At 41.5% G+C, this 27,344-nt stretch overlaps 1 protein-coding gene across 2 annotated transcripts; it reads left to right on the top strand.

Moving 5' to 3' along the window:
• Nucleotides 1-1,773: 1,773 nt before the first annotated feature.
• Nucleotides 1,774-27,344, top strand: LOC114145862 (TSC22 domain family protein 2). 2 transcript variants are annotated; one of them, XM_028019506.1, is made up of 4 exons: nt 1,774-4,130; nt 13,616-13,690; nt 24,832-24,883; nt 25,461-27,344. In XM_028019506.1, exons 1-4 carry the CDS (start codon nt 2,446-2,448, stop codon nt 25,782-25,784), a joined length of 2,136 nt encoding a protein of 711 aa, XP_027875307.1. In that variant the 5' UTR covers nt 1,774-2,445; the 3' UTR covers nt 25,785-27,344. The 2 variants fall into 2 exon arrangements, with proteins under 2 accessions (XP_027875307.1, XP_027875308.1); XM_028019507.1 differs by lacking the exon at nt 13,616-13,690 and having other exon boundaries at nt 1,775-4,130.

Here is a 27,344-nt window from a genome sequence, read left to right as displayed (position 1 = left end):
AGGCTGCTGCAGTGAGCTTCTTTGGAGATGTTCTGGTGGTAAACACCACTGGCACTAACACTGCAGTGTATAGAAACTACAGAGCCAGAGTTGATGCCTTCAGGTAACCTCTGGTACAGTTAGTTGCATTTTCTAAATAAATTCCATTCACAAATTCACTGTACCTCGAAAAAGTATTCATATCCCCTAGCCCACAGATCTTAATGCATTTAGGAAGGAATATAGCTTTCATTTTTCTTAACAAAAAATCTATTTAATAAGCTGTGGAGTCAGATTTCCCACTTGGAATGTCTCTAAATTTATTCAACGCTGACTTTGACATCTATTATGGCAGTTCCTTCAATCAACAATAGTACTGATTGAGTTTATTTAAATGGGACGGCACATAATAATGTTGCAATAAATAAAACGGATATAGCAAAATGATCATTTACACCCGTAGTCCCATAACACAAACACAGGATACAAACATTCATACTATTTCAGAAAATCTAGTAAAAACAAAGTATATGTAGTCAAAACAACCTATTTCAAGCGGTTAAAATATTAATGTTTTTTTATGTTTGTACAAATGACAGTTTTTGTAGTAAATTGTGGAAACATGCTTATTTCTTAAGACACACAAGTCAGAGTGCATCTAAAATCAATGTTACTTGCAGCGCCTGCAACTCTAAACTGAGCAAATTAAAAGTGGTGTTTGCTTATGGAAAGTAAAGCGTAAGAGGTAATACGAATGAACAATGGCTACTTGGGTGTCACCAAGTAGCCATTGGTGACACCCAGCTACGAGTTCGGACTTCCAAGGTAATGCACCATAAAAGTGAATGCCACACTTTTCAGATTTTAAGTTGAACCCAAATATTTACATACACCAAATAAAAAGACATACTCATTTTTCTCATTGTCTGAAGATAAATCAAACCTCTTGGTTTAGATTAGTTGGAATTATAAAAATTTGCTAAATGCCAGAAAACTTGGTATCTTCTGGGCGTGGCCTTAAATTACATCCACAGGTTTGCCTCCAATTAACTGAAATATGTCTGTTAAGTTTGTGGAAGGAAATAAAAAAAGGTTTGACGCAGATCATACAGCTTAGAAGACAATTATTCCTGATACTGAAAAAAATGTTTGTAGACAAGAACATCTCAAAAAAATGTTCTGACAAAGTTTTCTGGCATTTAGCAAATAGAAATAATTTTGGTAATTCTAACTAACCTAAAGTCTGCGATGGACTGGCGGCCTGTCCAGGGTGACCTCGCCGAAATGTCTCGCTGGAGATAGGCTGTACATCTGTAAAAAAATAAAAAATAAATAAACGAAAGAAATAAAAGGGAATAACGGGGAAAAAGATGTGCGGCATGTTGTATGGGTCTATTACAGAAAATATAAAAATATAATGATGTTTGTGGCAGAATGTGAAAACGTTCTGGGTTGCGAATACCTCTGCGTATCATTGCACAGGAAAACATTCACATATTTTATGCTAATGTCTTTATGCATTAGATAGTTACAATAATAGATCTATAAATGCTTTAAATTAGTGCATGTATAACGTACATTTAAAGTAAAGTAAGCTAAAGTAAAGTAAGTACTTGAGGATACCTCAGTCATATTCACTGCTTCCTAGCACATAAGTTGACTAGTCATTCGATAATAGCCATTTTTACGACGCTTCTTGAAAGCAGCAGGAGGAGTGATTCACAAACTGGCCATACGTAAACACTCCTGCGCTGCGCTCGCTGCTTACCCACGATGCAGCGCGGTTCCACACAACATAGCCATCTTGTCAGGAGAGAGGGAGGGAGCTGTCGGCGCTGTTAAGATTATCACTTGTTTCAGACGTTTTGGGGTCTGTTCGCTCTTCCACTACAGATAGTAACAAAGTAAAGTGTTCTCGACGGACGTCTTGACGCCAGAGAAGTAGCCGAGTGAAGTAGGTGCGCTTTCGTGAAGATGTCTCGTATACTTGTACCGACGTAGAGGGGGAGTGTGCGGCGGCAGCCACTTGGCTTGAATTGTTAGCTAGCTCCGCTCAGGGCTGCGGGGCCTCCTTAGCTCAAAGTAGCTCCTGCAGCTGGGCAACACTCTGCGACAACGGCCGGCCGACGAGTGGACAGCCGGGGAGGCAGCAGGCCGGTCCGGGCTGACTTTAAATTCAGTCGTCGTACAAGCAGCTTTCGGCGGTGTCGGGACCCCTACTGCTGGACAAGGAGACGCGGAGTGTGGAGTTCAGCTTCATGAAACGCAACAGGAGACCGAGAGAGGAAGAGGATGGCGCAGATTCATCTTGATTACAGCTAAATAGGAAGAGGAAAACCAGACCCGAGTGTTGGAAATAAGACAGAAAGCTTCCACCAGCTCGCCTCTTTCTGACGGGAGGAGCAAAAAAAAACACCAAAAAAACAAACACACAGCCATACGGGACCCGGAGTCCGACTGGCCAACATGTCGAAGATGCCGGCCAAGAAGAAGAGCTGCTTTCAGATCACAAGCGTGACTCAGGCCCAGGTGGCGGCAGTGGGGGCCGCCGACGACACCGAGAGTCTAGACGACCCGGACGAGTCGCGAACTGAGGACATGTCGTCGGAAATATACGACGTGTCGCGAGCCGAGTACGAGCCCGCGTGCGAGAGGAGTTCCTCCGACGAAGCTCTGAATAACGTCGGAGAGGCGGAGGCGCCAGCAAACGCACCTCAGGCCACTCTGCCGCCTGGGCCAGGAGGTAACACAACCGAACTGAGGAAGGTTGTAGGCTCCGGTTCGGTTCATGGCGGTCAGAACCAGCTGGGGATTTCCCTGACACCTGGGCTACCCCTCATGACTCCGTCCGGAGGGGTCCAGCATCAGCCGCCTGCTACAGCCAGCCCCGGCGTGTCAGCCAGCACCTCCCAGCCTGCTGCAGGGTCCAGCTCTGCCACCTCCACGGTGAGCTGCTCATCACGCTTCAGGGTCATCAAACTGGATCACGGTACTGGAGAACCGTTCCGGAGAGGCAGGTGGACGTGTACAGAGTTCTACGAGAAGGACTCGGGGACTGACAGCATAAGGCATGGCAGTGTAACCCTGGACCCTGCTGCAGAGAGGGATAGTGGGCTTGGACCTTCAGTGGGGTCCACAGTGTCCCCAGCTACTCATTCTGGTCCTGGTTTGGGGTCCATGGCGGAAGGGTTTCACTCTACGCTACCACCGCAGGTCCTGCATCAGAGCTACAGCAGCCAGCAGCATGCAGGCAGTACTTCGGCCACACACACTTCCTTCTCCAGTGTGAAACCCATAACCCTTCCTTCTCAGTCATCCGTAGGGGGTCTTCAGGTTCATGCGGCTCAGAGCGTGCTTCCCGTCGGACAGAACGGTCTGCCCCACTCTGAGGTCCACATACAGAAGTCCCCAATGATGCCTCCTCCTCACGCGCCCCAGCAGCCGGTTCCTGGAGTCTACCCGATCGCCAGCCAGTCATCCGGACTGGCACAGCACCAGACGGAGCATTACCCGCAGCCTCAGCCTGCGTCCATACCTGCAGGACTTCCCGGGGGACAACAGACTCTTCCGGTGTCGAGCCTCTCTGCTGCGACCGGCGGACACATCCCGGCTTCTGGAGTGAATCAGGCTGGAGATGTCGGCGCAGTGGTGGCGGGGGCTGTCTCTTCAGGACCACCAGCGCCTCAGACTGTAGGGTTTGGAGTCCCCGGGGGGCCCGTTTTGCTCCCACTTCAGACTGCGAGTCAGTACGCCCCAGCCGTACAAGCTCAGCCCATGGGCCATCCTGTGGCTACCGGTGTGCAAAACGTGCCTGCAATCGGAGGTGGTTCCAGTGCACCTGTGGGCGCTGCCGCCACTGTGCTCAGTGCCTCCAGTGCGACCATACCAAATGTGACGACTTCCAGCTTGCCTCCTGGTTTGATAGCCTACACCAAGACTCCGGGGATATTGGGGGTGCAGGGCCTCCCCGCCACCGGGTTCGGACAGGTGGAGGCAAGCGGAAGGAAGTCAGAGGGAGCGGCCATTGCACAGTCACCGGTTGTGTCTGGGAGGGACGCCGGGAAGCCCTTCATGCCTGAGACCCTGCAGCTCTCCACTCCTACTGTCACAAGCCTGTTTGGAATCCTACCTGTCGACGGGGAGGAGGACAGGTAACGCATTCCTGCTTTCTTATGTGAAGTGTTTGCAGGTTCTTTTGAGTCTGACAGGATCATTGTCGACTGTGGCGTATCTCCCCTTTAGCTCAGTTCAGAAACACAAGTTGGAAAGAAATGTGCCGCACAGGTCACAGGAAGCACTTGTTGCTCATTTATCTCATCAGGTGAAGGACTTGGTTTACCTTCACTTCAAATCAGATGGATGGGAGGGAAATGCAGTGGAGTGCAGAAAGAAAATATTGGATTCTAGTTTGGGCCAAAAGAAAAAAAAAATGATAGAGAATCAACACTTGAGGCCAGTGCAAGGAACAAGCTGTTGAATATAGCAAACCTCTTGTTTACAACTCAGAGCCTCTCTGTGTGTGTATGGTAGTGTGTTTGAATGTTGCGAGTATAAAGCGTTTTTTTTTTTTTTTCACAGAAATGGGCATCTAGTCAAGTTGCACACATAAGTTTGATTTGACAAAAACAAATGCATCAATTAGGTTCCCCCCCCCGATTTGTACCGATAATTGGTTTTCCTCACGCGTATCAGTATTCTGAATCCAACAAGAAATGAAAGGTTTACAAGATCATCCTCATCTGTTCCTTAAAACGCTACATGACGTTAGTTGATGCTTTTATAGAGGGACAAATGGTGGTAGTCCTTTGTTCTGATGCGTTTAATGCAGGGGTGCGGCCCTCTGAAGGATTTTGGGCGGCCTAACCTCAATTCTAGAATGGAGCAAATCTGGCCTGCAAGTACCGCTGGTTGATGCAACACCGTCTCATTCACCCCTAAATAACATCATCTTCAAAACATATGAATAGATTCTTATTTTTTCAGTGAAGTTTTTGCATGCATCTTAATTTTGGAGTAACTAGAACCAAAAGTATTGATTTGATTTTACTCGCAAGCAAAACTTGAAGCCCAATAAGAAAAAAATCAAGCCAAAGAAATTTAAAAACTGCAGGTCTGTTTGATACAAAATAAATAATGCATGACATTTTTACTGTTTTTTTTTAGTTATTATTATTATTTGTATCTACGATGATTTACTGGTCCGCTTTCAACAGAAAATTGACTATTTTTCAATGATTGAGCTGGTGAAATAAAAAGAGGCACATTTTGTGCGTTTAGCGTCCCGATTTTTGCCAGTAAGTTTGGACGCCACTGATTTATTTTCACACTGCAATAAGATTAAAGCTGGCTTTAATCTCATTCTATATGTACACAGTGACAAAAAATTAATGAAAAGGGGGGAAATAGATTAGTTTTTGATGATCACCAATCAGAGCTGATAAAGAAGAGATCGTCTCATTCCGGTTCCTAGTCTGTCGATTAGCACATTTTTAAAAAGCGCATTTAACTTCCTAAACCACTGAGAGCAGGAAGGAAAATGTAACAACTGCAAAATGAAAAACTATCAGAAATGTGGAGTGTAGATTATCTACCTGATCAAAGCAGGAGTACGCAAATGACAGCTAACAGATGTTTTAAATCTGTTAAAAATAGGTGTTAAATAATAATAATAAAAAAAAGATATTTCACTCGAATACGTGAGACATTTTTCGAGAGGAAACCCCGGTTTTAGGTGTTAATCTGGAACAAGTTGTGGAGCCTGTTCTAGACAATGTGAGCACTTCCTGTTGCATAGAATAGTTTCACTCTGACAGACGTTTCTCGCTCAGTGTGCACCGGTGTCACTTTTTCTTTTCGTCCCCCTAACAATTTATTGGTCCGGACGTGCTGCTCTGACACAGGCGATCTCTTATCTTGAGGTTTGCAATGTGTGTTGCCACGGCAATGCATGCCTGTTTTTTTTTTTTTTTTTTTGTTTTTTTTTAAAGGCTAACAGACTTCACAAATTGAACCTGACCAAAGCCACTTCTGTTTCCCAACACAGACCCCAGGATGGTGTGTGTGTGTGTGTGTGTGTGTGTGTGTGTGTGTGTGTTCTGATGGCTTTTAAGGCACAGCTTAAAAAAAAAAAAAAGGAAAACGTAGCCCTCGTTGCCGTGACTTAACTCACTGTTCCGGTAGCCTTGGGCTAATCACGGCCTCCCTGTAAATGAGCTGCATGCCTGACCTTTTAATAAGCCAGTTCCTGCTCAGGAAAAATACTTTGGAATATAAACAAGCAAAGAGTGTTTGAGTTTGTGTTGCCACACTCGTGACAGCACGGTTTGCACTTTTACCTGAGCTTTTTAGTGCTTTTAAACAAACAGAGTTAAGAACCAGAGACCCTTGTTTTTTTTTTGTTTTCTTTTCCTTTTATAACATATGTAAAGGTAAAGACTTCCGGCAGCAAACGCTTATGGGTGCCGCTGGCTTTTACTGTCTCCAGATACCAAGCGCACTCTCCTTCCTGAAGTAATCTCTCAGTTCTCAGCTGCAGTAGATGGCACACATAAGCGGAAATGATACAGTGCCTGAAATCTCTCAGTCGTTTCCATTTACAGTCACACAGAGGTGCCAGAATCTAGAGCAGGCAGGAAATGCAGCCTGTAGAGTCCTGGCAGCAACAGGTTTATTGTGCTTCACGTTGATGTGGGTAGTTTATTGAGCTTAGAACTAATTTTAAACTCTAATTAGTCGTCTTTTCCTCTTTTAAATCAATTATTTATTCTCATGTGGTGTCATGTGAGTTAACCAGTTTCCATTAGCGATCGAGATATTTGCTACTGAATTAACCTCATATGATGGTATAAAAAAGCAAAAGATGTATGCCTCAATTAATTGATATTTGAAACAAAGAAGCAAAAATTATTCCTACTGATGCTAAATAACACAATTGACTATAGTTCCAATGCTCCTATGTATATCATTGATTTAATTTTGTTTTGTTATACTAAGCAAATGTGTAATATGGTAATATTTGGGGAAAAGCATTCTGATTAGGGGCAGAGCTATAATGAGTTAATTTCAAATAATTACTCATAAATGATTTTTAAACAAGTTAAAAAATTTGAATGAAATTAATTACATTAAATTTTTTTTTTTTTTATACATACAAAAGTTCTGACCGGAACCTTTGTATTCGAGTGTTTCTGGTACGCCCGTAAATCAGACGCACAAGCAACATCCGCAAATAAAGATGGAAGACGAAGTTGTTTCTCTTGGTCCACGGAGGGATAATTTCTGCTTCAAATAACGATCTAACAAATTAAAAATAATAAGTTGTTTTGGAGCTCATATGTCTGTTTAATAATTTAGCCACAAAATAAGTTTTTGAATTGAAAATGTTGTCTATTGTGTCAAGTTAAAAAAAAAAACAACTATTAATTTAGATCAATTACGGACCCTCCAATTAACCCAATTAAAATTTTTATTGATTCCCATCACTAATAGAAAAACAATAATTTTCAAGAATAATTATATCTCAGGATATTATATCCGCTACATTTATCAACTGCTCACAAAAAAAAATCTATGAAAATTTGTTGCATATTTTAGTTTAACTAGTGGCAGTTCCTGATTAAAATTTCTATAATTTATCAGGAGCTCTTCCTTTTATCCGATTGGGAGTATTTGACCCATTAAGCAAAGTTTGTCAATTCCATAAAAACTTTAAGATCAACAATTAGTACCTGCGAACAATTTGGATCATGACGGACAAGAGCATGTCCTGCCTGATGTTGGTGTGAACTGAAGTGTTCTGGTTTAGTTTTTATGCTCTGGTTCATCCCACCACACAGATCCAGATGTCGATAGATTTAAAAAGTCCAGGTTGTACTAAATCTGCAGCTGTACGCGCCAACCTCTACCATCCAGCTTTAATGGGAAGAAAAAGTTCCCCATTTCTGTATCGTATACAACTGGTTTTCTGCCGTGCAGCTTCATATTCAGAAGTGTCCAACTTCTCTGTCACATTTTGCAAACCTGTGCCGTCTCCCTCCAGTGCGAATGCTGCGTAAATGACCAAAAAGGGCAAGAAAGAAAACTTTCTGGATTGAAAGCGTGTTGGCATAGCAACACTGACACATGTTCAGCTGTTCTTTTGAGTTTTCATTCTCTGCTCTCTTTCATCCAAACACAAGAGGGAGGGGAGAGTTGGTACCTCAGCAGAGCTTTCTGTGCTGCGTTCACTTGCGCTCGGACAGCTCAGTGAAACACTAATTCAGACGGCATGTAAGTTAAAATTCCACAGCGCTGTTAAATGCGTACCCTTATAAAAAACAAAACAAAAAAAGACCACACTATTTTCGACTAATCTAAATTAAAATGTTGAAGTCCCACATTAAAGTTATTCTTTGAAGATTTTTTTTTAAATTAATGAGCTACAACAACATTTAATTTCCGTTTGGAAAGTAAATGTTTATCAAGACAAAAATAAATCCAAATTCTTAGGAGAAATTTCTCACAATAAATAATGAATGATGGTACAAAACGCCCACCCCTAGCTGTATGTAAATGTAATAACTATATTTATCTTTCTTGCTAAGAAAAAGTGCAGCATTTTTGTTTGAGTCACATGCTAGGCAATGCGCAGCAGCAGGTGGAGGAGGGGCAGTTTCAGAGAAAACTCTATCCACTGCTGCTTTGATACAACGGAAGGATTTTGAAGGCCTAGTGACTTAAAGCACTTAGTGTTCTTTCTTCCTTGTGTCAATTTGTTTAAAGTTTGTTTATATTGAAATGCTACGGAACTGGTTTGCACTTCCTGTTTCTCCTCCGCGGTCTGAGGAAGACGAGGCTGTAGCAGAGAGAAATATGCTTTGGATAACGATGGATGTAACCATGACGAAACCAGATCATCAAGTCTTTGATATTCATCTTAATATTTAACACCAGCTATTAATATTACGCCGGGACCAGCAGCGGACCTTTCTGGTTCTGTAACCAGGCTTTCATTGTGCTTGTGTCCAGACACATGTTCAGCTTGTAGGGGGTCTCGTCTCCCATGCTGATAAGAGGAAGGGGCTCTCGTGACAGCCAGCTGGTATCATGTCTGCAGCAGTGCTCTCTCCACTGTGCCCCTATTCTCCTGATAACAGGGGGGTGTGTCGGCAAACTGGTTGTCTCGTTATGACGCGTCGTTTCTCTGCGATGCATTTGGGTGATGGTGATCAATCAGAGGCCTTTCTGCTGCTGCCGGCTAGTGAATATTGCTGAATGATGGTCTTGTGCTCTGAATTCGTTTGCTCATCTGGTATCGGAGACTGTTTCAGTTCAAATGGCTGATTTCAGTGGTGAACTGTGAGCATGTTTTCAGATAAAAGCCAAACATCTCAAAATGCAAGATTAGACTGTGTAGAAGTTAATTCTGAAATTAAAAATAGTGGTCTTACTAAAGATGGAATAATTTGTACATATTTATATCCTTTCTAAAGAGATGAGCAGAAATTTTTAAAAAATTAAAGAAAAAGTTACCTGAAGTTTAATACTGGCCGATGCCAATCCGATACAGAAAAATGGTACTGAATTGACTTTAAACTTTTTTTTTTTTTTTTAAACACAGACATACATTTACTGAATTAAAGAAACCGAAACTGACAGACACAATAAACGGACTGCCTTGGTCGAACATGTGGAAAAATAAACGGCAACAAACTTTCTTTTAAATGGTTCAGAAAGAGCAATTAGAAATTCTAAATATAATAAATAATAAAGCATGATGTCCCTCAGAGCACAAAGCATAGAATTAGACTGAATAGATTTGCCCTTATGGATGGGGCATATTGTCACGACTTCCAATCTGGAATTTTTTTTCAGCATCAGTACTGACAGAGATTCTGGTATCAGATCGGTGAGTCTTTAGTCTAATCTTTATCAGATGAGGTTTGGCAGGCAGGGATCGCACTGGGCTAGCTGTAGCCGTGTCCACAACTCTGAGCTGGGGGTCGCTAACGGTCCCTTTTCCTGGTCTCAGTGTTGCCGTGGACATGTGGGTGTCGCAGTGACACCAGGACAGCGTGTGTAACTGCGTTTTTTTTCCCTCCGTGGCCTCCACTCTTCCCTGCTACATCCTGTTTTCAGCTCTCCACCTCCTATTCACTTGATATTCCTCGGCTCGCTCCCCGCTTCCAACACCGAGGCCCTCCGCTCGCATCATATGACATTTGGTGGGCACATTTTATCTGGAGTTACCTCACAGAGAGGTCAGTGTGTATGTGTGTGTGTGTGAACGCTCTCTGTGTAAACAAGGAGGATTTGACATGCTCTGTGGATCCTCTGAGCCGTTTCCTAAAAGAAAGATGTGTTGTTCCGGTCGGACCGATCCGGCTGGTCTGAAGGTCTGCCGACTCGGCTTCAGTCATCACCTCCACGCCTCGTATGACAGCCACTCAGTTCAAGGTTTAACTGGGGCGTGTTGTTGTGTGCGCTAGATAAGTTAGATTCTCAGTAAAGTTGATGTTTGGGAAATAAAGTAATCAAATAATTAATAAAGATTACTCTTCAGTAGGAGTTGGCAGTATGGATTTAAGAACTTTAGCATGATATTTTGTAGTACTATTGTGATGACAATAAGGAAGATAAAAAAACAAACAAACTGCATTCTGTTTTTTTTTTTATCTGACTGCATGACAGAATTCATAGCGATGTCAGTGTTGCCAAATACATTGAATCTTTTTTTAGCTCAATTGTGCAGATTAGAGTGGGGGTCGCTAATGGTCCCTGTTCCTGGTCTCAGTGTTGCCGTGGACATGTGGGTGTCCACTAAACACGATCATAGTTTAATGATAAAGATCATTAAACTATGATCTTTATTGTAATGACAATAAAGATCATGATGAGAAAATTATTTATTACTTATGTTTTGGGTAACTGTATGACTGTGACTGCATGGCACAGCATTATAGCTCCACAAATACAAATATTGTTCTTGGAAGGGAAAAAAAACCCATTTGAAGTAGACTTCTTCAAGACGGCAACAAATTTTTTCCAGACAAGAAGTTATTGCAGTAAACGATGATTTTGCTGTCCTAAGACCATTTTCAACCATGGTGACGACATAATGCAACAACAGATTCTCAAAGATCAGTGAACTTTAAATGCTTATGAACATTCAACACTGGAACTGGAAGGTATTTTAAATATCCAAATTAAATAAATACAACGACTAAATGAATTTTAAAGTCCCAGTTAAAAAAAAAAAAAAAGAAAAGTCTTTTAAAAACAGGGGTAGTTGAGACCAAAGCACAACACTGAAAACTTTTACCATCTAGCTTTGGCAGAAAGACAAAAAAAATCGATAAATCATGGTAATGGTAATTGTTGCACTCGTTTTAATTTATCATTTGATGAACTGATTTATTGCTTATTGCAACAGTCCTAGTTAGAAGTGAGTCATTATGATTCAAAGTGAAGAGTCAAAGTGAGGTATCATGTTCTGATCGGATGATGTCAACCTTCAATCATTTGCCACAAAACAGTTACATTAATTTGTTGCTAGGTCTTCGACTTGCTTTTGGACATTAAAAAAAAAAAATCAGATCATTCTTTCTCCAAGATGAGTTTTATCTGCTTTAAACCAGGAGCTCTAATCCGAAAGAACGGAGGGAAAAACAGAGTCTTTATGTGCTGTAAATATCTGCCAGTATGGTTCGTCTTTTTCCTTATTTCTGTTTAGTTTTTCCTCCTTCCATCCTTCTCATTTCTGATATTAGGTCGTGGATTTCACATTTTGGCACCGTTCGACGCAGGCTTTTCACAAAGAGCGGCTTTCATAAACGATATTGACATGTTGTGTTACAGGCTCACAAAGAGCAGCATTGAGAGGCGAGCGCTCGCTGCTTCAAAAACAGCAGAACGATGACTCGGGTTCTAGAGGAGGACTTTGAGTCATCTGATTTTGGTGGATTTGGGCCGATAGCGGAGACGTACAGAGCTCTCTAAGTTTCAGCTGCGGAGGAGGGGAGTTCTCTCTGGAGGTGTGCGTCCGCCGCACGTGTGGATGTGCGCAGGGTTTTTTTTTTTTTTTTTGGTTTTTTTTTCTCCACTGCCCGCAAAGTGATTTTAAGCAGAGCGCTAGCAGAGAGCGAGAGTGTTTAGTCATGAGGTAATGTGACAGAGGCAGTTTGTGCCAGAGGTTTCTAGGAAAGAGCCTTGGCTGCGGTAATATTCACACACATGCTGTAGATCAACTCCACTGTGTGTGTGTGTGTGTGAGTGCGGAGGTGGGAAGGGACCAGTTAGTTTTGTAAAAGACGACTATGCTGCGTGAGTGTGTGTGTGTAAAATGAGTGCGTAGGGGTCAACGGGGGAGGAGTGGGGGGGTTTCCTTCCCCACCCCCACCGTCCATCCCTCGCTATGGAACACAGTGTCCTTGTAACCAACTAAAAGTAAATGTAGGAATGCGCCGATCGGGGATTTGTTTCCGATTTCTGCTTCTCATGTCAATCCGGCTTTTAGACGTGTTTAGTTCTGTAAAAAAACGAAACAACAGACAACAAAAATCACTGCATTTTGAATATTTCTTCAATATTTTCTTGTAGTTTCTTATGCAAACATAGTTTTTAAGAAAACAACGGGGTGTTTCTGTTCAGTGAGGGGTGATGTCCCACTGTGTGCGTGTCAGAGAGCAGACATTTATTAATTTGAGACAAAATAATTAAAAAGTAGCACAGAACAATGCGGCCGCAGAAACATGTGACAATATAAGCATTTCATATCAGTCGATATCGCTATTTATTGATTATTTTTTATTGAGCTTATTTTAATTTATGACGTGATTCGTTGATAAATTTTTTATTGCGACAGGGTTTGGTGGCAAGACAGATAACTGCTGCTGTGCATGTTACACAACAGGTTGTTGCTAGGTAACCGGAGAGTCACTGAGTTAGTTGATGATGTCATCAACCTTGCTTAGCTGGTCGTTAGAGGTTGAGCAGTTAAACCCTTCCCCCTGCCTACATCCCCCAGAATGCCATTCGGTTCTGGATCGAAGTCCAGAAAAAGGGATTCAGTTTTCAGTTTCCGTTGAGCCAGTCAATCTAAATATCAACCAATTTCGGACACCAGCCGACGATACATCTCAGGTTAAAAGTCTAAACCAGATGTCGAAAGAATCATTCCAGGATAAACATCCTGACATATTATCATGTCTGATCTCAGTATCTGGTTTAAAAAGTGCAGAATATCTGATCATGCAAATATTTTTCATTCCAAAGTGTTTCTAGCTCCAAAATTTGAAAGCGGTCTCGTTTCAAATTCTTAACATTTTCACATGTTAAGAAGTTACCATGTGAAAATGATCCTTTTTTTTTTCCCAAGTAGCACAGCTTGTGCAACTCCAGTGAACCAGTTGGAGGAAGGAGGCCCATAAAGTTCAGCATCCATTCCTGCTTCATTCCACTTTAACGTCACATTTTCTGATCGCCCTTAGCGTCACAATGACAATATTACACGGTTACCACAGCAACATTAGAGTCTTGTAGTGGGATTCAAAGTGGGTAAAAGCATTTCCAGAATCGGTTCGGTGTGTTTTCACTGTTTTCTCTCTCTCTTCACTGTTTCTCTTCTCTTCTCTCTCTTCCTCGGATGTGGTTGACACAGGAACCCCTCCACGGCTTTCTACCAGGCCTTCCAGTCTGGAAGCAGATTAAGAGACTCAAAGGCTCACAGCGATAGGTACAGTACCGAGCTGGATTGGACTGGGCCGGCCTGCCAGAGTGTAACAAAGCGCGTGCAGTGTTCAGCAGCAGTGAGCTTTGCTTTTTGACACGTGCATGGATTGAGTTTGGAAACAAAGCTTGGCAGCGGACGCAGCGCTGGCCGCCGGTCGCCTCAATAAGATCTGTCTCGCCCTGTTAATTCCCTGCAGTCGTTCTCCTGAGCTTCCTGTGACATCATATAACACCTTTGTCGCTTAAGGGATGACGAGGCGTTGCTTTCACAAGCTCTGCTAACTTTTCTATAGAGCTATCCACCAGGATAATTGCTCTCCTCTTGAGTTTCAAAGATGAACAAAAGTACACGGAGTCAAGAGAGGCCAACTCAAATGGTCAGACAGGTAATCGGATTAAAAACCAGTTCAACCATCCCTTATGGGGGAATTTTACTTTTTTCTATTCATCTTTTAAACATCTGGAGGCACTTTGAGCAGCAGTAAGAGATCCTTAGTGGGCCTTTAAAAAAAAAAAAAGTAATTCCCCTTAAAATATGTTTTATTGTTCTCTGTCAAAAGCAGCACATAAATATGGAACAGTCTACAAATTCTGCATATTGTTTGGGTAAAAATAAAATCTGAAGAGTAGTATATATATTTTCCATATCATTAAGGTTTAAATTAATTTATGTCTAAAGCCTTCACATGTCTTAAATTCATTCAAGAAAACATAAGTTGGCTTTAAACATGTTAATCACAGGTCTTACATTTTGTCGTGGAAAGACTATTTAGCCTTATATATCTTATATATATACGTATCTATATATCTTATATTGGTGTTTTCTCGTTTTTCTGTCAGGCAAGGTGACTCAAGGTGATTCAGGCTATCGGTAACTAGTTGTTTATGGTAACTAGCTGTTTATGGTAACTAGCTTTTTTTTTTACATCTGTAAGTGTAAATTTATCAGAGTTCATCTTTGCCACTGACTCGCTTCTGTTGCCAACCCATAGCGATGCTAGGTCCATTCTGCATTGGGGAAAAAAGAGAAAACTTGTCATTGTGGGGTTTAAGACTTTACAACCATTCTCGGTGTGAGAAGCACAAAGCTGCTGCCAAGAGCAACAAAACAGACCCAAGCAATTTCACAGTTCTGGTCCCTTGACAAATACAAAAACATATTTTGTGCATTTCTTTTATGGATCGTATTGATAATGGTCTTAAAAAACCTTAAATGTGAGTTTAAACTTTTAAAGGTCTTAAAGAGTTTAAGGTCTTTAAGACTAAAGGGCATATTTCTGAATTTTTTCCTCTTTCTCTTGAGAATATCTCAAACTCAGATTATCACAGATGCTCAACCGGATTTAAGTAGGGGTGCACCGATTTTCTTAAGTTTGGGAGCTCAGCAACCGGCCGATACATGAGTAGCCGATTTTATTCAACTCCACAAAAGTCTGAAAATCAGCCACTGCCCACCAGGTCACATCTGAACATTTGCTATTAGCAATAGTCACCCCACTGCTACCAACTTTTCCCCCCATGTTTAGCAACTTTCCAAACAAAAAAAAAAAAAATCACGCTATCTACAGATCAGGCTTCTTAAAGATCAATGATCGTGCAGAAAAGTGCAATCAGTGCCGTTTTTGATTGAAGTCCGGTTTTTGACTGGGCCGTTCCAACACATCGATATGCTTTGATGTAGTTCAGATCGGCTCAGCAATTGCAACTAGCTTGAGCTTTCCTGTCCCTGCTGATTAAAAAAGAATCCACGCAGCATGATGCCGCCGCCACCACCATGATTCACCATGGCGATGTGTGGAGTGAGTTTTTGGATAAACATAGCATTTTGTATATCGATCAGCATTTGACCAGAAGCAGCCTTGAACAAATAGACTTGAAGCTATTTGTTCTATAATGTTGCTTAACAAAACTCTCGGGCCAGAAACGGAAAAACGGCGTTAGAAATCAGATTTGGTCACACACGTTTGGACTCTTGTTCACCAGTTAGTTCTTGCATGTTCCAAATTACCTCTTTGCTTACCTTCACAAAGTGTCATTAGCGGTATATTTAGGTTTCTAGTTGTAGCATGACAAAATGTGTAAAATGGTGGTCTGAATACATTTCCAGGCCCTGCACTTACAGTTTCAAAGTTCCAAAAAGCGTTTGTGTTGAATCAAACTGAGCCGGAAAAGGTTTGTAATGACCGTGGGCTCAAACAAGGGTTCGTGTTGGCCACCAAACAGAACGAGGAGCTGCTTGGCTTGTTTTGTTCTTGTGAAGAAAGTAAACACATGTTCAGTTTTATAGTTATTTCAGAAAGTTAGACCCAGGAAGATATCTTGTCTTGGTTCTGGAGCTGGAAGAGAAGCGGATTCAGTTTGCTTGGAGACAAAATGGATCTGCTGTCTTCACTGCTCTACATATCCAACCAAAAAGAACCAAATATAGAGTGACTATGTTAGACTGGTTTTATTAGGAAGAAGTTGTGAATATCTGCTGTCCTGTCTGCCAACCAGTCAGTTTGGATTCAACAAACTGCATTTAAATCACTTGCCGAGTTTAGTACAAGTCAGATAAAAGTTGAGGAAATGTCCTGGACATTTTCTTCTTCTTTCATGATTAATGTTTGTAGTAGTTCCAGTGCTCCCCACACTTACTGGAACCTCATACTGGATTTGGCCCACGGACGATGTCCATATTGATGCCAAATTACTTATAGAAGAGGATTAAAAGACTGACGGCTAAGTGATTGTCCAAAAAGACCACACCACAAAAAAAAAAAGGTGTCCTCACTCGGTAACAATTGAGAACCAAAGGTAGTTTTCTGCAGGTTCACTAGAACATTGGCTTTCAATTCCCTACTCAGACAAGCCGACATGGTCTGCGGTCTCTTAGGGCTGCCAGGACGGGTCAAAACTACCGTTTACCATCAGAACCGTTTGCATTGATGTCGGCAGCATGTGCAGTAAAATTTGAGGAGGAAAGTCGCATTCCGTGATAAATCAGATTTTGGCTGCACCAGTTGGACCACAAGGTCAATGTGCGGAGCACATGTGGAGCATGCTACCCCGATTGCCACACAAGCAGAGTTAGCGAAAATGGTGCGAGTCTTATCGTGGGAGGCGATCTAAATGCTTGGACATATCCAGGTTAAATTCTTCAACCGGTGGCGATGCGTGAACTTTACTTTTAGTAAACTTACACACTGTGTACGGTCACTCCATACGCTATTAAACCAGATTATTCTTGTTTGCTCATTTTTTCCAGAAGATAACGCTAAAGTCAATAGAAGAAATAAGTTTATGGAGTTACAACCTAAGTAATGAACTTGGCAGCTCAACCTGCAAATGCTGTTGAGTGTTTTTTTCTATTGCCAAGAAGAAGCATTGCTGCAACAGCTGATCAAACACTAATTTCCTCACTTTATTGCTAAGTCGATGGTCAGATCTGTGTGGTACCTGTATCACCACAAAGTTGTAGTTCTAAACAAGGTTTAAAGTCAGTTTGTGCTGTCTTAATGTTTTCAAGACTGCTTTGTTGCAATTAGAACAATTTTTCACTGAAATCTGTTCTTCTGTTCCTTGATTGATGTTTGAATCTGAAGAAAATGTCCAGCTGACAGTGTGGGAGGGTAATAGCGAGGGGCCCCTATTTAAAGGAACTCAACTTTGCTGTGATGACATTTACAAGAATGGAAAAGAAACAGCTGAAAGCATAAGTGAGTGACAGGAAATGAAACTGCTTTAAGAGGAATATACAGCTAACACACCGTCAGCAGCCAACTGAGGAACTGTACGCTCCAAAAAAAAAAAAAAAATCAGTGCACGTCTCGCTTTTAATGGCTGCAGCGTTAGCGTGAAGTGGATCTGTGCCGTCTGTTTTAACTGAACCAGAACAAAGCCGTGAGATGAAGCTAGCGGCCTCGTTACAAGCGTTTAGCTTTTCCCCTGCTTCTCTGAGCGGTTGGTGTTGTGGAGACGCCAATCACCCGAGTCTGCTTGCGTTTCCATGGAAGCCGGGGATAACTAGCGATGTGTTTGGGCCGGTGTGCTTTGTAGATCTTGGTGTTGATGACCCCTCGTGTTGTTGACCCATAATTGTCCGCTTTTTTTTTTTTGCTCGGGCTTGTTTGGGGTCCGTTTCCAACGTAACAAGATGAAGTCATGGAACAGGTTTAGTGAAACCCCAAAGAAGAACACAGATTTAACCTTTCTAACAGAGCCATTTTTAACATGATGGTTATTCTATCCAGCAAGTTTTTTTTTGGTGATCCACCCTGTCTGTTAGAATCTAACTACACAGACAGTTTTCTTATGTTTATTAGAGACTCAGACATTGATCAGACTTTTTGTGCCAGCCGACTTCAATTTTGTTCTCATGAACTAAAACAGCAACTAAATACTTTTTCTTCTGAGTAAATCAAAAACTGAATGAAGTGACTATTAAAATGCTTAAACTTTCAGTTATTTCTCTTGGCATAACTGAAAGTCGGCAAATAGAGGAACTTACAAAAAACCAACTAAAAAGAAACTTTCCTTTACCAGACAGATCATACTTGACTGACTTTATGTTGCAGACAGGAAAATGTAATGTGCATTATATTACTGTATTACGCCAACATAGTTATTCTATTGTTTTTTCAAATTCAAAAATATTCTAATGATCATAAAAGGGAAATTTTTAATTTAAGATTCTACAAATATATAAATAGTAAAAAGTTAACAAAAATAAATAGCTAAAAAGGAGCTACTTACTTTTTAACTACAATAAGTTTAATAAGTAAATTATTAGTACATACAATATATATGACTGTATGTTGTATGTACAGCTATATGCAGTATAACTGTATATTTGATATTTATTTCAAATACACAGTTTGAAATGACATAAAATTCCATTTCAAACTGTATATTTCATAGAAAAATAGCTCTTTCTTGCTGTTGTTTGGTAATAAAGCAATTTATGTATTGTAGCTATAAAAGATACTTAGGAAGAATTCCTAAGTATCTTTTATACTGATTGAATATTCATAATTTACTCTCGAACAAGAGGCAATGTAATACCATGTATGTTAAATAGAGCAGTATGTGTCACATAGCTCCGCAGTTAAAAGGAGTTCAGATACAAAATGATTACAGAAGACATTTAAAACTGCCTCAGCATCTCATATTAGCTATTAGCTCATTAAACACGTATAACTGTAGTCTCTGGTTTTATTCGTTGTAGACAAAGTGGAGCGCTAGCTGTAGGATAGCCAAAAGACTCAACATTTCTCACTCCAAGACGGACATGACAGAAAGATTTTTGGCTTTAGGAAAGAACGAACAGCAACTTTATTTGAACTAATTCAACATCAAGTTATCTGCTGAATCCAACTTTCTTCTCTAGAAATCTGATTCATTTATAAAAGCTTTTCACACATTTTGTGATGTCATTAGAAACATACTTTTGGCTCATATGTTTTTGTATCTTTTATTTTTTGAGAAGTTTTTTAAAATATTTCTTTAAACGTTTTGTCAAGGTTTAACTCTCAGAAACCTAATGAAACTGGAAAGAAAATTCTGATACTAAGATCAGTTTTGAGTTCAAGTTAGAAAATGTAGTTGCTGTAACAGAAAATTACATTTTTTTATTTTTTTTTACAAGTCACTAATAACTGAAACTAATTAAACACCAAGACGTCTGTTGAGCTGCTAGCTTCCCACCAGTGGGAACTAACGACCTCAACTACTGCTGGTTGTATTCAAAATGTCCCAATACATACCAGTTGTCCCCATTGAACAAGCAGCTCAATGCCAGCAGCTCAGCAACATGTACACACACTCACAGGTGTTTTGAGGATAGATAGAAAAGAAGGGGGGGGGAACTAACTCCTCATAGTTGCAGGTCTGATCTTTTTTATTTGTCGTGTATGTTCACAGTGGTGCTGTGCCGTTTGTCTTAGAGTCCCATTTGTTCCATAAATGTCAGTAGATGCTCTCTGAAGTGCTTTGAGGCAAATAGAAGTGCTGAGTTGTCTCCAGGCAAACTGATTCGTAGGAAGGTAGTTGCAAAGAGCGTGTCTGTAGGTTCTCATGAGAAACATGCAGGAATGGGCAGAGTGATGACAAGTAATTGCCCCTGTAATAATATGTCATTTTAGTCGATTGTGTCTTTTTACTTTTATATGGAAAGAAAATAACTTGGCAAACTCGCACCTGCAACTTGAAAACAGGTACTGTGAGTTTTACCTGATCTTTTACAAGGAGGACACAACCAGCTCTGATGATGCAAATCGTTTCCTTTAAATTACAAATGAACTGATCTAAAACTGACTATGAGTGCAGAAAAAGTTTCAGTAAATGGTTTATGAACAGTCAACTACTTCCTATTTCTTTCCCCCCTCAGTCTTGAGTTCTCACCACAAACCATTTGATTTCCTTAGGCCTTGTTTGCTGAGACGAAGCTCTAAATAGAAACGTGATGTGACCCTCAATAGTTTTACAACTCGATTAATTTGCATGACATTGCCACCCAAATTATGCTTTGAAGCTTGCTCGGTTGCAGTTTTTGTACTTCCTCTTTGTTCTCTGACGACTCATGGTGCATGCTTGTGTAAGAACGCGTTTAGCACAACCGGTGGAAGTCGTCTGTTGACTGAAATGAGAAAAACGCCCACACTATATTTAATTTGAATATCCTTTATTTATTCCAAAGGGAAAATAATTTTTGTAACTCTTATCATCCAAGTATCTTCAAAGAGTCCTTGAGACTATAAATCTTTGGGCAAGAAGAATCTCCAGTAGCAGTCAGTCCTGCAGCAAGTCTCAAGAGGCCTCTGACTAAAGACTGTTGCTGTGTGACAGTGTCATGACTGTCAGGACATGCTAACAGCTCCATATCCAAAAAGCAGAGATATTTTACAGTAACATGTCCAGAATCATACAAGTATGGCTGAAACGATTAACCGCGATTAATCAGTTGTTGAAATAATCGTCCACGAGTTCAGTTGATGATTAATCGATTGCTAGACTGTCCGACCTAAAGAAGGGCATTTGTTGACATACATACTCTGAGCAGTAATTCAGCCAGAACTGTACAAAAATGATTGCTTTTAAGGTAAAAAACATGTTTTACCCAAAACTCCTAAGATTCACTAAATGAATGTTATGCTACTTCATTTGAGGCAATAGAATGTTTTATTTTAAAAAAAGAATTGAATTGTTCATTTGCATCCCTTAAACCATTTCTAATATTGTATAAAAATGTTTAAGTGGGCAAATAGAAAATCTGCACCAAGTGCCAATTTTTTTAATTCAATAAGTTGATTGATCATCAGAATAATTGATAAAATAATAATTTGTTGCAGTTTTTGGCTAGCACTGCCAATCCATCTCATTTGCTTTTGCTGCTTCTCTTTACACCTCTGTCTGAAATAGATCTATTTGCATCACGCAAGTCACGTGATCGAAACCGGATGTTACTGCTGGCGAAAACGACAGACTGCGACAGAAAGTAGCAGGAGAATGGTTTGTTTTGGGGGTTTTCAGATCGTGTGCGGTCAGAAGATGCACAGTTCATAAAAAGTTGTGCGTCAGTCAAACATGTCGAATCCACAGCTCTTCTGTAAAATCGCAGAGAATAATTTCTCTAATACACGTAGCCGCTCCCAAGTATAAGAAGATTGTCTGTCCAACGACTGATGGATGATGATGACTGATGGATGATGAGCAGTACTACCATGGGTGAATTATTATCGTTTCTCATGTAACGGCTTATATCCGTCGCTGCCTTGATGCTTAGTGACTTGTTGTGTGAACAAGCTTATTCAGTGTGATTTTTAATTTCTTATTTAATGGAAACACGGAAAATGCAGAATGTCAGCAGAACATATTCACATATTTGCGCTCTTTTGCAATGGAAGCGCAGCTACTGATGCATTCACAATATAGGGGAAAAAGTTGAAGGGCTGTGAATGTACTGTATGCATTTCCGTTGACCAGGTGAAGTTATAACGTCGTCAGGATCTCGCCTGCCGATCTCTGTTCTCGTCTCATCACCCTGGAAGGCCGCCTGTAAAGCGCGTCGCCGCCTGTAAAGCACGTCGCCGCCTGTAAAGCACTTCGCCACCTGTAAAGCACGTCGCCGCCTGTAAAGCACGTCGCCGCCTGTAAAGCACTTCGCCACCTGTAAAGCACGTCGCCGCCTGTAAAGCGCGTCGCCGCCTGTAAAGCGCGTCGTCGCCTGTAAAGCGCGTCGTCGCCTGTAAAGCGCTTCGTCGCCTGTAAAGCGCTTCGCCGCCTGTAAAACGTTGCGCCGCAGCGGGAACCCTGCTGCTCTTAAACACACCAGCAGATCTGTCACAAATGACAACAATTTGATGGCCCCAAGAGATTCTCGCCCTTCTATACTTTGCTATCTCTAGTGGACTTTTATTGGCATTCCTGTTTAGCTGCCAGTGCTGTATGGGAACCCGTATGCGGAGCTTGTAAATATCAGCCGTGTTGATGTAGAAGTATCTGTTGCACAATCAAGAGTAAACTGAAACCCACATTAGCATTCTGTTTCATTTCAGCCCAGCCCATTATCTTCAGAGGCTCAACTTTACACACTGCAGTACCGACACAGTCTCCTTTTGAGGGGACCGAGTTGAGGTCAGATGGATTTCTGTACTAATTCCCCCCAAAAGCATAAATAAATTTCTTCAGTCACTCGTGTGGTTTCCAGAACCCGCTCCTCCTGCTTACCTGAAAGAACTTCCAGTTGTTCTCGCAAGTTCTTTGATTACCAGATGGTGTCCTAATAGGGCACTGATAGGATTTTGTTTCTCTGCTTGCATCAGCGTAACTACTACAGCCGCAGCTAAAGTTGCAAGCATCAACCTAAACCTTCAGGGTTTAACAAGAATCTGAGCCCACAAATCTTCTACGACTCCATAGGAACGGTTGTTGTGTTATCGATGTTTTCCGGTCACCATAGTTACAGATCCGTCACTGGCACAAGTCCCGCTGACGGTACACACTGGTGTTTCGAATTTTCCTCGTCTTCTAGTCCCTGATGTGATTACAGGAGTTCTGCAGGAAAAGCTCCAGGGAAGACTGCTTCTTTCTCTCTCTCTCTCTCTCTCTTTTTTTTCACTGTAGAAGTGAGATCATTGGGAGTTCTGGGAGGAGGAACCACAGCAGAAGATCTATCGTAGTTTGGGTTATCTGTGAATGATTTTAGGGTACCTAGATGAACGTCTAACCGCAAACACGAGAATGTTTGAGTAAGCAAATTAAGAAATCTCTGATTAGGGAGGTATAAGTGAAATTTTGTGTGGTTTGTTTGTGCCATTGTCTCTTCAAATTACAAATCAAGTTATGTCATTTCCAGAAGTAGGCAAATAGTGGGCTGGTGTGAACCCAAACATACCGGGGCAGTGGGGAGCGGTAGGGTGTACAGAGTGTGGTTTTATTTTTCTGTACTGTCAAAAGCCACTGAAGCAACAAGGGTGGAACCCATAACCCATAAGCTCTTTATTTTATAGACTGAGAGGAGGAAAAAAAATTCCATTAGGGAGGAAAAGTTTAGGAGAGCTCACTGTGCCTAAATTAAACACACATTTTTCGCAGCTTTGGGTCATGAAACGGTTCACCCTCGTGGTGGCGGTGGGGTGGGGGGATAATGTGGTCTATGTGGGGGGCAAAGAATTAAGAATAAATTTGTGCCTTGCAGCGATGGGCGTGCGTCGCAGAGTGAATCTCTCGTAGCAGGCGTTCAGGAGCGGCGTGAGGCCAGGTGGCCGGGCGGGCCATGTAGCTTAGTCGTATCTTAGGAACGAATCAGAAGGAAGGAGAGAATAAAATGAGTGATGGGGCGTCATGGCAGCAGAGGTATGGGAAGTATTCCTCCCCAGCACATCCCCCTGATAACAATCAGCCTTAGCGCTTCCGCCCGTCTCGCGCACACCAGCCAGACGGACTGCGGAGGAATAGGACATCTTGTCCCCAGTAGGGGGTCGAGGGTAGGGTTCAGGGGCTGACAGGACTGGGACTGTGCTGCAAGGCATGCTGGGATTGAGCTTCAGGTCTTTCAAAAATATTGTGTGTTTCAGAAACTCATGAGAATTTGTGGACAACAGTTTACAGATTGCTGCTGCAGTGGGGGACAGTTGGTTTAAGTCTGACTGATGCAGCTGGACATGAAGCTCTCTGTCGCCCTCTAGTGGAGAAAAGTCATTTTGCTCATACTTCAGTGGTTTTCAAAAAGGATTCGTATTTTGTCTCACTACCACACACTTCAGTGTTTTATGTGACAAACCAACAGAAGTAATTTATAATTGTGAAATGGTATGAGGTTAAATAAACCAAAATTATGCTGCTCATTTGTACCTTGGATTATGAGTACAATATTTCTATTCTAATAACTGCACCGTATCTTTATCTTGTGCAGTATATCATTACTATTATTGCCGTTATTGCTAGTCTTGTTTTATATATTTTCATAACACTTTTGGAAGACGTTTGTGTAAACCTGCATATCTCGATGCTACACACCTAAGTTTCCCCTCTGTGGGATAATAAATTTAATTCTATTTGTATTCACGCCTCCTGAGTCAACACTGCGTAGAACCAACTCACTGAGATTACAACGGAGTAAAATTGTTTTGTCCTTTTTTTCCTGTTCCCTGCAATAATAATTAAGTGTTCCCAATTAAGTGACTTCGTCTGCCGGTTTCTCTTACTGGATTTTATTTGCCACGTTTTTCAGATGAAAGCCGTTCCTTCCACTTCCTTCCTTCTTGTCATCTTAAAACATTTCCGGAAATATCAGATGTTCCTCCTATAAAGTATTGTGCCAATATAACCAAGTTTGTCTTCTCCATTTTCTTCACCTCTGCGTTTCCTTCCTTTATGTGACCAGCGCTGCCTCCAGAGGCCAGGACATGGCAGTGCCCAGAAAATCTCTTTAGAGTTTCTGATTTTATTATGAAAGGTTAACACTGATTATGTGTAATAAAGACAATGTTTGCCCTCTTTACTCTGTTATAAAATAACTTTTTCCTTTAAATACCCACTGACCGATGCTATCTACACTGCCTAGATCGATTTCTTGTGTTGGGTGTTTTGTTGTTTCAGGATAAATGAGCAACTTCTGCAGGGAAGCTAAAGCTAATCTAATTCCTTCTGTCTTCTTTCTTTCAGTGCCTCTGGAACCAACATTGTTGCCATTGATAATAAAATTGAACAGGCAATGGTAAGCTCATCAGTTATTTGTTCTCTATAAGAAAATATTCTAATTAAAATCATCAGAATTTTAATTAGATTTATAATTTATTTCTTTAATTCATTGCAGAAAGTGAAACTTCCAACTTATTTAGATTCATGAGAGAGAGTGTGAAACATGTTCAGGCCTTCATTTTCATTATTATAGATAATAATGTCAGAAATTTCCAATATATATAGATTCAAAACATGAATAGTCTTCCATGTTTGCCTTTTTATTACTAGAAACACTTATTTTCCCAGCCTTTTTTTTTATTATTATTTTGTCCAAAAAAAGAAAATGCTCAGCAACACTTTTGCTAACAAAAAAAAGACATTTATTTTTTTTTTTTTTAGTAGTACTCCAATTCTTAAAGAAACAGAATTTTGGGTTAACATTAGCTATCAATCGCTAAAATGAACTAATAATTGAATCTATGATTCAATGAAGTTTCAGATTTTGTATTAAATTATTGAAATAAACCAACTTTAAATAAAATCATGCAACTGCTGCGCTGCACCGCAATTGGCCTGTTGACCCACCTGCTCCTTCCCGTGTGTTTGTGCAGGACCTGGTGAAAAGCCATCTGATGTATGCAGTGCGTGAGGAGGTGGAGGTGCTAAAGGAGCAGATCAAGGAGCTGTTTGAGAGGAACTCTGTGCTGGAGCGGGAGAACGCCGTGCTCAAATCTCTGGCTAACAGCGAGCAGCTGTCTCAGCTAACGGCCCCGGCCGCCGTTGCCCCTGTCCCTGCCCCCGCCCCTGCCCCTGGGTCCGCCTCCCCCCCCGGCCTCCAGCAGCTCCATCCCAAATCCCAGCAGCTCCAGCCTCAGCAGCCCCACACTCAGCTCGACGCTGGCCAACAACTGCAGCCCAACGTCACCTCTGCTTGAAGTGCGTCTGCCCTGCTTCGCACAGGGCAGAAACAAAGCATCTCCTTGTACAACTTAATATAATTAGTATATGTGAAATTAAAAGAAACTGTCTTTAGCCACCAGCTTGACCACAAAGTACAGTGCTTCTGTGTGTGTGTGTGTGCGTGTGCGAGCGCGCGGCTCCCGTGTGTGTGTAGGTGTGTTAGCAAGTTAGCAAGCGAGACTGTGAACTGGTTTTGAAATGTATGCGCGTGTCTGTACTGTGGGCCTTTCCAGTGTTAATGCAATCATCAAAGGGTGTGTGTGTTTGAGGGAGAGAGAGAGAGAGAGAGAGAGACGGAGGCTAACCGGAGGTGTGAGAGGGGCGCGTGGCAAGCAGGCTGGAGCGGCTTCAGAACCAAACCCAAACCGCACCGCCTGACGCGCTCAAAGGGGTTCACCGGTGAAAAAGAGACAGACAGGAAGTAGAAAAAAAGTGCTTTTTTTTTTAAACGAGACAGAGTCGGGAGGGGTTAGCTGCTCAATGTTGAGATCCAAGAACTGGGAGAGTCTTTATTTTGTTTTTGTCGGAGCGCCAACACTGCTGCCGTCACCTTGCATCAAGTCCAACTCGCATCAGTCCTCCTGAGTTCTACTGTTATTAGTGTTTATTTATTACAGGGCTGCTATTTCCACAAAATGAACAATTCCACGAAACCTGTTAAATAGTAGCCCGGTGACTCTTCTTCTTCTTTTGTTTTACAGTGTTTTAACAGCTCAGCCTCTTCCCAGGCTGCCCTCTGTGAAGACAAATAAAATGTAGGCAAAATAAAATGAAAATTCTGACAAATGTTTAACACTAACTCAGATATCACGCTGCAATTGCCAATTCATAGCTTGAGCTCGATTGAATGTACATTTTTGTATAGTATAAAGTATTATTCGCCTTGATGGGCGACAGCACCTGTCGACGTCAGATGTTAATATAAGCCAGCAAAGGGGGGGAGGAGTTGAAGAAAACCCACTTATTTGATCTTAAAGTGAATTTAAGAGTATTACCATGCCCCCCCTTCTTTACTTTCAGTTTTAGCTCCACTGGTTTTCCTGTGGGAAGCGGGGCCAACGGAGGGGAGGGAGGGGGAAGAAGCTGTGAAATCATCCAACATGCGTCAACGTACGTCAACCAAAGATTAAAAGCTGTGTAAATCGATTTCTTTTGAGATGCACACGTGATTTTTTTTTTTTTTTTTTGTTACTTCCTCCTACACAAAAATAGTTTCGTTGCTGTTCAGCATGTTCTGCATGATCTGTAACCTTCAAACCACTTTCTTACCTCATTTTTATTCAGCACTCTTGTAAGATAGTCTGAACAGTGTAAATGATTTGGGGGGGAGGAAAGGGGGAAGGTGGGGGTGGGGGGGGTTCTGTTGCCGAGCAGCGAGTTGAAAATAAAACCTAGTGTTGCCAACACTAGTCGCAGACGAAATGAAGTGAGCCATGTTTTTGTTCAGTTCAATGGTGTTTGAATTTCATATGCCAATAGTTTTGTTACTTGCAAAATTTTATTGTATTTAAATAAAAGCAATATTCCGATGCCAA

Source organism: Xiphophorus couchianus, chromosome 6 (genome assembly GCF_001444195.1).
Source record: "Xiphophorus couchianus chromosome 6, X_couchianus-1.0, whole genome shotgun sequence".
Classification (NCBI taxonomy): Eukaryota; Metazoa; Chordata; class Actinopteri; order Cyprinodontiformes; family Poeciliidae; genus Xiphophorus; species Xiphophorus couchianus.
This window is presented reverse-complemented; position numbering and strand designations above follow the sequence as displayed.